Source organism: Ylistrum balloti, unplaced genomic scaffold (genome assembly GCF_031769215.1).
Source record: "Ylistrum balloti isolate Yb309-2 unplaced genomic scaffold, AGI_CSIRO_Ybal_v1 Utg370898, whole genome shotgun sequence".
NCBI classification, from domain to species: domain Eukaryota; kingdom Metazoa; phylum Mollusca; class Bivalvia; order Pectinida; family Pectinidae; genus Ylistrum; species Ylistrum balloti.
In genome coordinates this window covers 85,103-99,891 of record NW_026782510.1, presented here as the reverse complement: position 1 = coordinate 99,891, position 14,789 = coordinate 85,103, and the positions used below count along the sequence as shown (strand labels likewise).

General features: G+C 34.4%; 1 protein-coding gene across 1 annotated transcript; it reads left to right on the top strand.

The window, feature by feature from the left end:
* Window positions 1-9,706: 9,706 nt before the first annotated feature.
* Window positions 9,707-12,859, top strand: LOC132559368 (uncharacterized protein K02A2.6-like). Its single transcript, XM_060223976.1, has one exon. The coding sequence runs from the start codon at window positions 9,707-9,709 to the stop codon at window positions 12,857-12,859; it is 3,153 nt and encodes a 1,050-aa protein (XP_060079959.1).
* The last annotated feature ends 1,930 nt before the right edge of the window (window positions 12,860-14,789 follow it).

Genomic DNA, 14,789 nt, shown 5'->3' with positions numbered 1-14,789 from the left:
GTATGTAGTAATAGTGTGTGGACACGAATGTGTGTTTGATAGGTGTGTGTAGTAATAGTGTGAGTACAAGAATATGTGGAATTGGTTGTGCTACATGTGTTTTTTTCAATGCCTGTTCTATATCATCCTTCTTGTTGATTATCTGGAAACAAAACCTTGTTAATTTTAAGCAGCTATGGAATTAAATGTTTTGATAGAAAGTCATACAACACTTTTCCAATAAGGGTAAGTGAAAATTCTGAATCCTGATATATATTTTTTTCTTGTTAAAAGCATTTGTGTTAGATGATAGATTAAAATTCTGAATATCTCAATAGTTACTGGTGAAATGTAAAGGCAGACGGAATGAAAGTTGGGACATTGTGAATGGAAACAATTATGTGCCATTCAGTATTATGATTTCCACTATACCATTCATACACCTGTTCATGCATTAACATTTGTTTTCTTAAGAAAACTGTTGAGATGGAGATACTGTGTCCTGTTGTTGTAAATTCAGAAATTTTGTGTATATAATAGATGTACAGAGCTTACTGTATTTATTTTTCAAGAAAAGAAATTGAATATTCAGTGATAGCTTAACTCAATTATAATATATTGAATTCAATTTATTTAAGAAAAGTGTTGTAATAAAAGTAATATATATTAATTGTTTGTGATTAAGTTTGAATTTATATACAGTCCAGAAATGCATAATTCTATATAGAAACACCAGGTATTCATGAATTTCAGTTTTCACACCAAGTGAAGTATTTGAATTAGAGGCTGTCCCTGCTGGAGTTGAGAAATGTCCAGAGTTTCTTCAATTGATGTAAAATTTGTTAAGAATGTTTGCATAAGTTTGTTGCTAAGGTAACATTACCCAAACTTAAACTTGTTTTTTTATAAATTTCGGGTCATTATGACTCAGAGTGTCAAAACTTCACTAAAGGCACACATATTGTTACAGCTGTGAGAAATGACATTTTGTTGTGTTGTGTGGTTGCACTTCTAGGCGCCACTTTCTGAGAAATGCTGACAAAAGAAAAAAGTTTTTTGTTAATTTTTTATTGTCAGTTTATAAATTAAACAATATGACAACTCTGAAAAATATTACATTAAGAATTAATAAAAGATTGAAGTTTGAATGTGTAATTGGAGGGAACTTCCTGTACAGTCATATAAATCAAGATGAATGAGTGTGTGAGATGATTTCAAACCTTGTCATGACTATTTTTCAATTTTTTTTACAACGTATGGTTTAGATTTTGTATGCAAATTATGATGTGAATAGATATATAATTTGTCACAGGGTTATCTCCTCATACCATTTCTGTGGTGTTTGCTGAATATATTTAAATAAGCTGTTGCTTTATTCAGGTTTATATGAATTTCATGAGAAAATATCATTAGAAAGGAATGTGTATTTTTGAAAATTCAGTATTTTTTCTGTTGCTTGGTTTTAAGATCTTGGAAATCTTGGAAGCATGAATTAGACCTGATTACATTGAATGTCACTTGTAAAGACGCTATAATTTCATTTTGTGAAACAGATGTTGTGAACTGGATCTTAGTATTATACTGATTCATTGTTTCTCAACATCATCAATACTTTGTGCAATTGTAGAGAACAATTTTCTATTTTATGTATGTTAATCTCCTTTAGACAACAGATACCATGTTTTATATCACAGTTTCTATATAAATCTGTGTGTTACTCACTTTGGTACTTTGGTACCAATTTCTAAGGATTTATGAAACTGATTCTGACTCTTGTTTAAAATTGCAGGAATATGATACTACCGCCTACCTTGATTGAGACACTTTCTTTACTCCTCAATACAAATTAAGAATTAGATATATATAGTAGAAGTAGATTTGACAGTTAAGTCAAATAATGCATTAGAGTGAATCAAATTGAACCATAAATGTGTTTTGTCCTCATAGGACTTCAAAAGACTCACTGTATTAATAGAAAAAGAAATAATGAATAGTTACCAATCTACATTTCATCATTGAATCAATATATCAGTAACTCAGATGATTACTTATAAAAGATTGAACAATGCAGGACTTCAAACCCCAATATGAAATTATTGAAATATTACTTTTAAAAAAGAAAGAAATTTCTTTAAAAGGTTTTCTCATTGAAGGGGGACTAAATGGTTAGATATTCATTTCATAACTGATAAAAAGCAATATGACATTTAAATATCTGTTAAAAATTGTGTGTTAATTATGATATTTTAAAGTTTGCATAACAGTTTGATTGACGTCAAAAAATTGAAATAAAATAGGAGCGACCCAACACTAATTCATATTATTGTTTGGAGAGTGTAAACAATGTCTTTGCGCATTCAATTTTGGATTCAGATTATTTCTAATTCATTTATTTCACTCTGTCACATGTATAGCATAAAACAAGAGGCCATTTTACAAAGTAAGAATTGAAACATGGCTGGCAAATTAAGTTTTGGCTATTTACATAATTATACATAGTAAGAAAGCATATCAAAATGGTGGGTTAAAATGAGGTTCCGAAAGGTCACATGATTAACTCAACTATCTCTGATCAAAACAGCAAAAACTTGACCTTTTAATTTAGTAACTGTTGTCATAAAATCATATTTTGTAGGATTTTGTAAATTTTTGACTAAAATTATTTTTTTGTGAAAAAACTTATTAAACAGAAGCACAATATTTCCATAGCAGAGAAACAGCATGTTAATATCAGAATGGTATATAAAATTTAATGAAGTCTATAAACCTCACCTTTTGAGAAGATTTTGTTTTGATATATTTAAAGGTTGTTACTAGTGTAATACCTTTAAACCTGGCACTGCTTCCTTCTGTAGTAGACAAAATTATCAAAGGGAGACAATCTCCTGTCTCTTAATTAAAGGTGGATGCTACCTTTCTCAATATATGATTATGAATAAAGAAAAAATTATTTCAGAATAGCACTGGTGCTATGGATAAAACCAGGAATCTTTCACACCAAATATCTGCTGAACACTATAAGATCACCATTGTTGTGTCCTTCCACTTTTTGTACATTTTTAGAATGAGGTGATAAAGGATGCAGATATGTATATAGCTTTGGCTGTTCCAGAAATTAACTTAGCACTAAAGATACAGGAATTTCCCACATACATGATGTAGTTAGACCCTTGATAAAACCAAGCTATTTCATAAGGAATACATATGTATTGAACAGATTGTTTTTATTGTTTATGCTAGTATAAAAGCAAATTGTTGTATATCCCTATATATGTAAAAGACGAAACCTGATAACCAACTTGGAGCAGTATATATGTAACAGACCTGTATTTTACCTGCATTACCGATAATCACTGTTCAACCTCTTTAAATGTATTGTGAGGATTTGGCTGTAGAATAAATAAATCTAATCATGACCTCAAATCAGTTCCTATGCAATAAAAATGATGTTAGTGTCAAGAAATGTAGTTAAAATCATTGTAGACTTAATCTAGAAAATTTCTAACAGTAGAAACAACAGAACTAAATAGAATATGTTATAAACCTCATAGTATCTGGTTACCTCATAATAATCTGAACTAAGGTTGTAAATTTCCTTAATATGGTGAAAAGTAAAAAGAATTTGTGAAAATATTACTTTCCCAAATGTAATGATTGATTATTTTTTATTTATGTTTTTAAAAACCATTGAACAAATGTCATTTAAAGAAAAAATTACCTTACCGTGATATGTTTTAATACAAATTCTTCGTTTCTAATTTATAAAAGCTGTATTTGAAGAGTAAGCATCACAGAGAATATATCTGGTAGGTATCTGATTTCCTCAACATTTTATGGTGTGTTATATTTTATGTTATGCAGAACAAAAATCATCAAATCTTGTGTAGAAATGACTACATACATTTCATTATATAAATTCATTTACAACATATCTCAACTTTTAAAATGGCAGCTTTTACGTTGTAGGAAAAGATAGAAGGAGTAGTCATATTTAATTTTACATTCAAAGGTCACACAGAATAATTAGCAATATTTAGTTTCTTGTGTTTATCGCCTATGAACAGCTAGGGTCATTTTGAGGCAATGTCCATTGGCTACTTCAATGAACAACATACATTAGGCCTGTCACATGCCATGCATTTTGGATAGTGTCTCGCCAAAGGACGCAATAAGGTCAGCACAGACAAGACCGTTTCTCGACTTCCCAAAAATGCAAACTGCAATGATAATGGAGCATTGAACCATGCATCATGAAATTTGACTTGAGGCTACAAAGATTATTGCTTTTACCAATGTGAGCCCTGAAATCAAGGAATTAGAATATATGGACAAGATACAGGTTTATAATGAGACAAGATACAGGTTTATAATGAGACAACATACAGGTTTATAATGAGACAACATACAGCTTGATAATGAGACTCTCTGGTAGCTATTTACTGACATGTACATAGTATAACTGTGTTACCTGATGTTACCATGGGTAATCTTGTAGTAGAAAACTGTATGCATTTGTTTCTACTTTGTTTGTTGACATGGAATTTGGTAATTTTGACAATATAAAACTTAAGTAAAGCTTTATTTTAAGATTTTAATGAATCATTCCCATTGGCTGAAGATAACACAATTGTGGCCCATTATGATTGGATAGCAGGTAGATGTAAGATATGACATTTAGGTTTTGGATTTACCCAAATACTGAGGGCTTTATATTTGAGTTTTGAGAAAGTCAATTGTTTAATGCAAAGTGGAAAGATTACAGAAGATGTATGCTATAAAAATGACATTGTGACACTTATATAGACAAAAGTTTGTGATTTCTTTGAGTTGCTAATTATTCTCCAGTAGCAGATGACTTATGTGTGTACATTATGTAGTCAATTTTTATCTGATGATCTCACTGTATATTGTACTAGCATGATAGTATCTATTTTGGGGTTGACAGGGAGCAATGCCTGTTTTGTGCAAATCATCTTATGTTGGGGATATTTTATTGTTATTGTATCTCTATCTGCACTGTACTTGTGTATATAGTCCAATGCATACATTAATTTTCTATTTGTTTTTTGAGAATAATCAACATCATACAGAAACAAATTCTATATCTTTACAAAATTGTTGATGTTTTAACTGTTTTTTATGCCTCACATGTTTTAATGATCTGCTGGAAAGAGCTGATATGCGATGAAGGTAACAAATTTAGTATCAGCAGTTATAAGGCTGAATTTATAAATAAAAGAAATGATATTTAATGTGTTAGTTTATCATTTATATATGATGTGACATTCTCCCCTGGTCAGTTTGTCGATTAACAGAAAATACCAACATCTGAAAAGAATTTGAATTCAAAGGTAAAGAAACTAGAGGGAAAACTTGACAAAAGACCTATAGAAAAGTACATGGAGAAAAAGACCAGTGTTGTAGAAGTGTAAGTATCATCTGTATCTATGTCCACACCACCTGTTATATATCTTTCTTACACGTAGTTTGTGGACATTGTTGAGAAAAGGCTAAGCATGAGTTGAAATACTCACTAGTCTTTGACTCAAGAATGTAAGTGTACTGCTTTATGTAGAAATGAAGAAATAAGGAATTACATGGCCCTATCCACATTTTTAGCAAACCATCATCTGATAGTGGACTATTCGAATCGCCCAACTCCTAGATCTGCCGTCCGTAAACAATATTTTGGTCGCTATTTCTTAGAAAGTACTTGATGGATCTTGTTCTGATCTGAAAAATAATGTGGCCATCTTGGATTTTTACAATAAACTTTTTTATAGCTATTTCTTTAGAGGTACTGGATGGACCTCTCAATATATGTAGGTTCTCCTTAGTCCCTGATTGTGGAACTAATAAAAAAAAACAAAATGATCGACAGACTGCCATTTTGGATTGCACAAGGTAAAGTTTGTTAAGGCTATTTTTTTAGATCTCTTTTGAATTTCATCTGTAGGTTCCCCTTTGTCGCGCCATTTTGGAATGACTAATTAAAGTTTGTTATCGATATCTCTTAAGATGTATTGGACGGATCTCTCAAATTTCATGTTGGTTCTTGGTTGTTGTAATGTATGACGTAATGTATGACTGGAACTCTCCGGTCTCTAGAGGTAATAAAGGAATTTGGCTAGCAGTCAGCATGGCGTCATGTTTTGAATATACAACATGGTGTCAGAACCTGAATCGGACAACATCGTCCTCATGATAAAGGATCAACAGTATATTTCAATGTAAAAAGTTGAAAGAGACATAGAAGAATACAGAGAAATCAAAATGGATACAGGAAACACACAAGGAACGCCAAAAATGAATTGGGATGCGCCCGACCTCGTGGTGGCATGGGAAACATTTAAAAACCACGTTGACTTTTGGTTTAAAGGACCACTTTCAAAGAAAAACGAGGAAGAAAGATGCAACTACCTCATGATTTGGGTAGGAGACAAAGGTAGGGACATATATACCACATGGACACTGACAAATGATGAAAAAAAATCACTCACGGCATTAACTGAAAAGTTTGAAGCACATGTTCGTCCGCAGCTCAAAAAATGAACCACCTAGAAAACATTTTAAAACATGTTTTTTGGACAAAACTCAAAGAAAGAGGAATTTTGGTGCAAAAATTTTGGAAATCGGTTGAGCGGTTCAAAAGTTACATCAATTTTTGTACCTCGAAAAGCGACCCTTTTTCTGTTTTTAGCAAATAGTCCCTAAAAGAGGCATGTTTGAGGCCTTATATCTGAAAATGTGGTTATGATATGTATTGTCTGATTGTTGTAGGGTGCCAAGTTCCCCTTAAGCTTCAAAAAGAAACATTTACTTAGTTTAGGTGGGGACAGATAAAAAAAAAATTGGCAGCTGAACATGAGGAATTATTCGTTTGGACTTAGTTTTTTTGAGAAATGTGTCGGCACCCCTCTTTGCTAGACTACCACTTTTGAAGAACTTTATCTTAAAAAGTAATCACCCAATTTATCCAAATCTCCTTATTTTTACAGATCACAATGCATTTTCTTGAAAAAAAATTCCAGTTAGGGTTTAAGATCATTATTTTTTTTAATATTTTGATATCAAATACCCTGCGCAGCCCCTTTTTGAGACGAAATCGAAAATTTCAGAAAAAATGACTTTTTTGATGCAGAAAGCTCAAAAAAAATCTGGAATTTTTTTTATATGGTGTTTCTTGTTGATCTTTGTATGTTTTATCAGAAAATATGTAATATTTCCCCTAAAAAATTTTTTTGAAAGCAACAGCTCCAAAATACAGCTGCCAAAGAGGTATATTTTTAGCCCCGAAAAGACGAAAAATAACATTTTTTCAGGACAAAAAGATCTTCAACTACTCCCAGGTGGTAATAAAATGACAATTTATATAAGAATGCTTATTTCTACATACAAATGATCAAGTTTTAACTCAAAACAACAATTTTTTGCAACATTTAAGGTTGTTTTTCTACGTTTTGAAAATTTTGGATAAAACCTGAAATTTGTGTTTAATCATGAAATGCGAGAAGAATATAAACTATTGTATGGTGTATAAGGTATCATTTTAAAGATAGAAATATGTAGAATGCAACTAGCACATATTTGTACCTCTATCTATTAACAGCACCAAGTATTTCTATAAAAACCTAGCCCTACCCCAAAATCAAACATTCTCAGAAGGTGAACCCCCCCCCCCCCCCCCCCCCCCCCAATTTTTTTTTTACTCCTACAAACAATATCATTTGAGAAAAAATGTTCCTGTTGATATTAGTTCACCTTTTATAAGCCTTAAGAGTTGAAACACGGTTATTCTTGTCTTTATAAGTTTATCCTTAAGATTAAGATAAAAGCACAAAAAATAGGTAAATCTGTCATTATCTAGCATAAGTTATTTTTAACATCAATGTTAAAATTTAACGGTCATAAAAATTGTTATCTAATTAATTCATTGATAGTATTGAAAAAAAAGTAAAAACAATCATCACATACTTATCAAACTGCAAATAAAAAAGTGTATTGGATTGTAAATAAAACTTATCACACTTACCAAAAATAAAATGAAAATCAGTATATCAGAGCGTGTAAAAAAACTAAAAAGAAAATAAATCAAAATAATTTTTTTTTTTAGAAAAAGATTTATTTAGATTAAAAATTAAATAAAATAAATCACAATTATTATTCTTCCTCTGAAAAATTTGACAACTTAAAAAGAAACCAAAATAAGGTAAAATAAAACTTAAATAAATAAAAGAGATTTTAAAAAGTGTCATAAATTAGCAAAACAATTAAAAATATAAAGAATTTCAACAAAATAAATAAAACAACTTTCTTTCACTTCAACAATACCCCCTTGCATTGATAAAGAAGGGCAGTTCTTACATTCAGAAGGAATTTAACAACCAAGATATAGACCAAAATCAACTTTCTGAGTTAAGAAGAATGGGCTAGTTGAGAGGGAGTATAATCATGATATTTTACAGAGAAAATTGTTTTCTCATCAAATGTTCATTCATTTATTTCATGGAAAATAATTTGTATTTGTGACTTAAAAGATTAAGAAAAGTAAAGTATGGTTCTGTGTTCAGAAAATGTTTTTGTTATACCCCCAAACATATTTTCTTAACCACAGCAACTATTCCCCCCCCCCCCCCCCCGTTTTTTCTTTTGTTCTAAAACATACTTTTATATAAATCCTAAAGAAAATCGAATGTTTCCTTTGATATTTAACATAAAAACCCCAAAATGTTCCGAATGGACATACTGATGTCCCATTGGTCAATTTTGTTTACCGGGTCGGGAGGATTTGCACCCGGCCTGCAGCAGCAGCAAAGTTCGATAACTCATACGAACAAAACATTGTGGCAAAAGTCATTCAAATATCCAATGATTTCCGCTGGCTGCTCTTGTTATTTTGTTGAAACCTTGGTTACCAATCGCTAGATGAAGGTCCAGGCTACCATAATCCGAGTGATCCCTGTTCGCGGCGAAGTGATATCACGGTAAAAAAACACTGTTTTGCAAATTTATATTTTTTACAGTGTGATCCCTATACTTTTTCAAAAGAGATCACTCAGTTTCAAAAACTAGACTATATTTCCTAAATTTTAAGCCATTAATGGTAAAAATTGGTCCAGTAATAGCCAGCGGATTTAATTCTGAACTTGGCACACTTGTTGACACATAAATCAACATGGCGGCCGAATTTTTGGAAACGACTTCACTTCGAACTCCATGCAATGGTAGGAATTTATATCTTATTACAAAATAATTACCAAAATAAGAAAATAGAAGTCTTAAACTTTATTTTGATATATTTCTATCCCCCAACTACGCTTATTTGATATTTTAATTTTAGTGTGAAAAACCCGAAAAAATGGGGTTTTTTGCTCCAACAGAACGTAATAAGCCTGTAAGCAATTGTATTTGGTACAACAAAGTCCGAGAGAAATTGTTGTGAGTTGTCATAAACGCGATCAAGAAAGACCAGAGTCAAAAGTGGAATGCGCCGTCAGCTAAGTACTCGAACGCGCCGCCCAGATACTCTAACCGCAATGGTGACAAAACGTGCAGAAAGTGTGCGAGACAACATCCACCAAGGAATTGCCCTGCATTCGGGAAAAAATGCATGAAATGTGGCAAAATGAACCACTTCGCTACTGCATGTTTAGCAAAAGGTAAGAACAATCCTCAGAAAAACTGAAATGTGGTTGAAATTGATACAGAAGATGAACTTTTCGTCGGAATGATAAGTGAAAGTCTGGATGTAAACAATGTCGAGAATTCAGAGTGGGTAGAAACTGTAGTTGTCAACGAACACCCAGTAACATTTCAGTTAGATACAGGGGCCAAATGTAATGTGTTGTCGAGGAGACTGTATGAAAAGTTGAACAACAAGCAACTACAGCCATGTAAAACACCGCTACGTTCATATTCAGGGCATCAGATAAAGTGTATCGGAACAACACATATGATGTGTTCCTATCAAAACAAGCCTGAACAGAAAGTACAGTTCTATGTTGTTGACATGAACGCTCAAGCAGTATTAGGAGCTTCTACTTGCCAGGAACTAGGTCTCATTAAACGGATACACTCAATACAAACTTCAGCAGGAAAAGTACCCGCAGGGATTGATGAAGGATTCGAGGACCTATTCTCAGGACTAGGATGCTTGCCAGGAGAGCACTCCATTAAGCTTGATAAATCTGTTACGCTAGTAGTACACCCCCCAAGGAGAGTACCTATATCGCTCAGAGATAAAGTCAAAGATGAACTGGACCGCATGGAGAACCTGGGAGTTATAGTAAAACAGGAAGAACCCACTGAATGGGTTAACTCCCTTGTGACAGTCCTGAAACCTAATGGGAAACTGAGGTTATGTATTGACCCGTGTGATCTGAATAGAGCTATACAACGAGAGCATTTTCCACTCAAAACTATTGAGGAGGTGGTTTCAAGGATGCCCGGAGCTAAGATTTTCAGTAAATTAGATCTTACTTCAGGATTTTGGCAGTTAAAATTGGACGAGTACAGCTCAAAGTTGTGTACCTTTAACTCTCCATTTGGAAGGTACCGGTTCACCCGGCTGCCCTTTGTAGTCAAGTCAGCCCCCGAAGTATTTCAACGGGTAATAACAGAAATGGTATCAGACCTTGAAGGGACAGAAGCCATAGTTGATGATATATTGGTATGGGGAACCACCAAAGAGGAACATGATCACAGGCTACAGAGAGTGCTGGAACGGGCACGCGAGTACAATGTAAAACTTGGCCAAGACAAGTGTGTAATAGGTCAGACAGAGGTCACCTATGTGGGACATTTATTGACTAAGAATGGGGTGAAACCTGACCCCGAGAAGGTGAGAGCAGTACAAAATATGGAGAAACCAATCAATGTAAAAGAGCTCCAAACCCTAATGGGTTTCGTGCAGTACCTACATAAGTTTTTACCAAGACTAGCAGAGGTCAGTGCACCACTACGAAGTCTTTTTGAGAAAAAGTCTGAATGGCATTGGGAGAAACAACAGGAAGAAGCGTTTCAAACTCTAATACAGATGGTTTCAGCTGCACCTGTACTACAGTTCTATGATAGCAGTAAACCACTTACCCTCTCAGTGGATGCCAGTAGCAAAGGGCTAGGTGCTGTTCTGGTACAAGAGGAAAAACCGGTCGCATATGCCTCGAGGGCACTCACCACTACACAGCAAAAATACTCACAAATAGAAAAAGAAACGTTGGCAATTCTGTTTGGTTGCGAGAAATTTCATGAATACGTGTATGGGCGACAAGTTACCGTGGAGTCAGTCCACAGACCCCTACAGGCAATATTCAAAAAACCAATTCTACAAACACCTCCGAGGTTACAGAGATTGTTATTAGCTATGCAACGTTATGATGTGGAAGTCGTTTACAAGCCAGGAAAGCTCATGTTTTTAGCAGACCATCTGAGTCGTGCATACTTGAAAGAAACAAAAGAAGTTTTGGTTCCAGACTTACAGGTTAATGAAATTCATCTGACTGCATATTTACCTGTTTCACCAGAGAAATACAAACAACTCAAAGAGGCTACAGCTACAGATGATGAGTTACAGAAGTTACAGGATATTGTTCTGTACGGATGGCCAGACAACAAGGTGGACGTACCAGCTGAGCTACGTTCATATTGGACCTTTCGCGATGAAATATCGTGCATTGATGGGCTCATGTACAAATCTCATAAACTCGTAGTGCCCAGGTCTATGAAAAAAGAAATGTTGGACCTTATTCACTCTTCTCATCTTGGTGTAGTGAAATGTAAGAACAGAGCAAGGGACATACTGTTCTGGCTAGGCATGTCACGAGACATTGAGGACCGAGTCAACTCATGTGAGATATGTGCCAAGCATAATAACGCAAACCATAAGGAGCCAATGATCGCGACAGAGTTGCCCATTAGGCCATGGTCTAAAATAGGTGTGGACCTGTTTGACTACAATAATGAATCGTACCTACTGACCGTGGATTATTTTTCAAAATGGCCAGAAATTGTGAGACTTGAATCTACAACCGCAAAGTGTGTCATCAGTCACATGAAAAGTCAAATGGCAAAGTATGGTATACCTGATTTAGTAATCAGTGACAATGGACCCCAATTTGCTAGCTTTGAATTTAAACAGTTCTCACAGCAGTACCAGTTTGAACATACTACTTCAAGTCCACATTATCCACAGTCAAATGGGCAAGCTGAGAGAACGGTTCAAACCGTCAAACGCTTACTGAAGAAATCAAATGACCCATATCTGGCCTTATTAGAATATCGGAACTCTAATATTGATGAACTTGGACTTTCACCAGCTCAAATGTTCCTTGGAAGAAGATTGAAAACTACAATACCGACGTCATTACCATTACTCAAGGCTGAAGCATTTGATAAGGTGCGGGAACAACTGGTAAAACGCCAGAAAAAACAACAACAAAGTTATGATCGACATGCCAGTGGAGGTCTACAACCACTGAGCCCTGGAGACCAGGTCCTGCTACAACAACATCCAAATACATGTAGATCTGAATGGAAACATGGAACAGTAATTGAGAAACATAAGACCCCAAGGTCCTATGTAATCCGATCAGGAAATCGGGCATACCGGCGAAACTGCAGACATCTACGACCAACCAGGTCAAAGGCAGACTTGGACCAAGAACCAGCTGACCTTAATTTACATTGCTGGCCGCCCAGTAATCAACCGTCCAAGCAAACTTTGGCTACAAAAACATCCATCCAGGATAGCAATATGTCACAGGAAACCCGTCAGGCCGTGCAAAACCAACTTCCACCTACATCAGTTTTGGATAGTCCACGCCTATCCAGTTCTGGAAGGATTATCAAAACGCCAGCAAGTTTCAAAGACTTTGTTCAATAGATTTTGTGTTAACGAGTTTCAAGTTTAAAAGACAACTAGTTCAGTTAGTGTTTTAGTTTTTGAAAGACTGGTTCAGTTAGGTTTCATATAAGACTCAATGTTCTTTTTCAGGTTAATAGTGAAATTATCTCATTGACATGGTTAATTGACTTTATATTACTCATAACATGTACATTAGTGTTTATTATAACTTCATGAGTAAATTTAGTAACTATCAATTCAATATTATGATAACAGTAAAGAAACAAATTTTACTTAAAATTCTTTACTTAAAAATGTGTATTTTCAGTTGATCAGAATAATGCTTTGGAAATGATCCAACTATTTTTCTATGAAAGGAAAGATGTAATGTATGACGTAATGTATGACTATGTCCAGTTGATATATGGACTTATCAGAAATACAAGGCCGACAGATGACTTTCATGAATTTTGACTGTGATAGTTTGTTATCGCTATTTCTTGAGAACTACTGCGTTTATAACTCTCAAAATGCATAAGTAGGTTCCCCATGGTCCCTAGTTTGATTTTAGGACAAAACATGTCTCCCTGGTGACCATTTTTGATTTGGCAATTGCGAAGGCTCGGTCTCGGTGCATTTTGTGATCGTGTTACTAAGGACCTAGCCATCGCATGGTCAAAATTTCCTGTTTTTTTTCTCCAATCACGCTTCCCATTCCGTCAGAGAAGACACATTCCGTCAGAGAAGATTGTCATTCGATTAGAGGCTGATCTAATCTTCAATTTAACATTAAAACTCTCACTGGATGTATTTGATTTTTTAGCTAGGGCCAAAAGTAAAGCTCGCATCCCCTTGGATGTAACAAATCGGCATGTTGACAAAGTCTTCACGCAGATTGCATTACATTTTAAGTTTATCATTATCCAAATAGATACGTACAACAATATTAGCACTATTTGCGAATCAGATACAATATGTGTCATGATCATAGTGAGTATATAAATTATGGGTATTACCGTTTGAAAGCAGAGCTTACCTTCCGTTGTTACGTTGGTCCGCCATCTTGAAAAGTCTTATCCATCGCACGATCACGAGTGTTTATATGCAGTCGTTTAGTCGGAATAATGTTTGTAAATCTGGAAATATTGCTTTATGTAAAATATTTATATGTACTGTGCGACAGTACCTTATATACGAAAGTATTGAGCTATAGTTATAATAATCTGTTATTACATTATCTTTAGTGGGTAAGACCATAGATATCTAATCCTAGATGCCGCGCGGCGGCGCATGTGACGTGTCAAGCGGTACGCCATCTTGGAAAGGCATTATACAAGCTGTCAAGTTACTACCTTGTACAAATTGATGTTCTACAGAATGCGTGCCTTATCTGATTTAACTTTGTATGATAGGGTCTATTCATTTTGACTTGTAAACATATATATAGTGTTTAGTAGATGTCATTGTAACAGGCGGTGTTTCAAGTAATGATGAAAGGGTTTTTTGGAGTACTATCATTAAGTATTTGAGCAACTATACTAAGAGATGGTCATTCGCCTGATGGAAGGAGTAGTTTTTTTTATCTTGCTGTAACATGCTGTTGTGCACTGACCTGTGTACAAAGTAGTGTGATTGATAACAGTTACCTTTTGTGTTTGGCAGTAGTCTCATTTTAGTCACAAAATAAGTAAATAGCATATGACTTGTACAATACATAGTTATCTTGGGCTTATTAGTGATGAATACAAAACATGTAGACAGAAGACATGATTTGTTGACTGGTTTATGGTATCAGTGCTGCATATGTAGGCAGTTGATTGGTGCAACATGGGTTTGTCATTCGATTAGAGGCTTATCTAATCTTCAATTTAACATTAAAACTCCCACTGGATGTATTTGAATTTTTAGCTAGGACCAAAAGTTAAGCTCACACCCCCTTGGATGTAACAAATCGGCATGCTGACAAAGT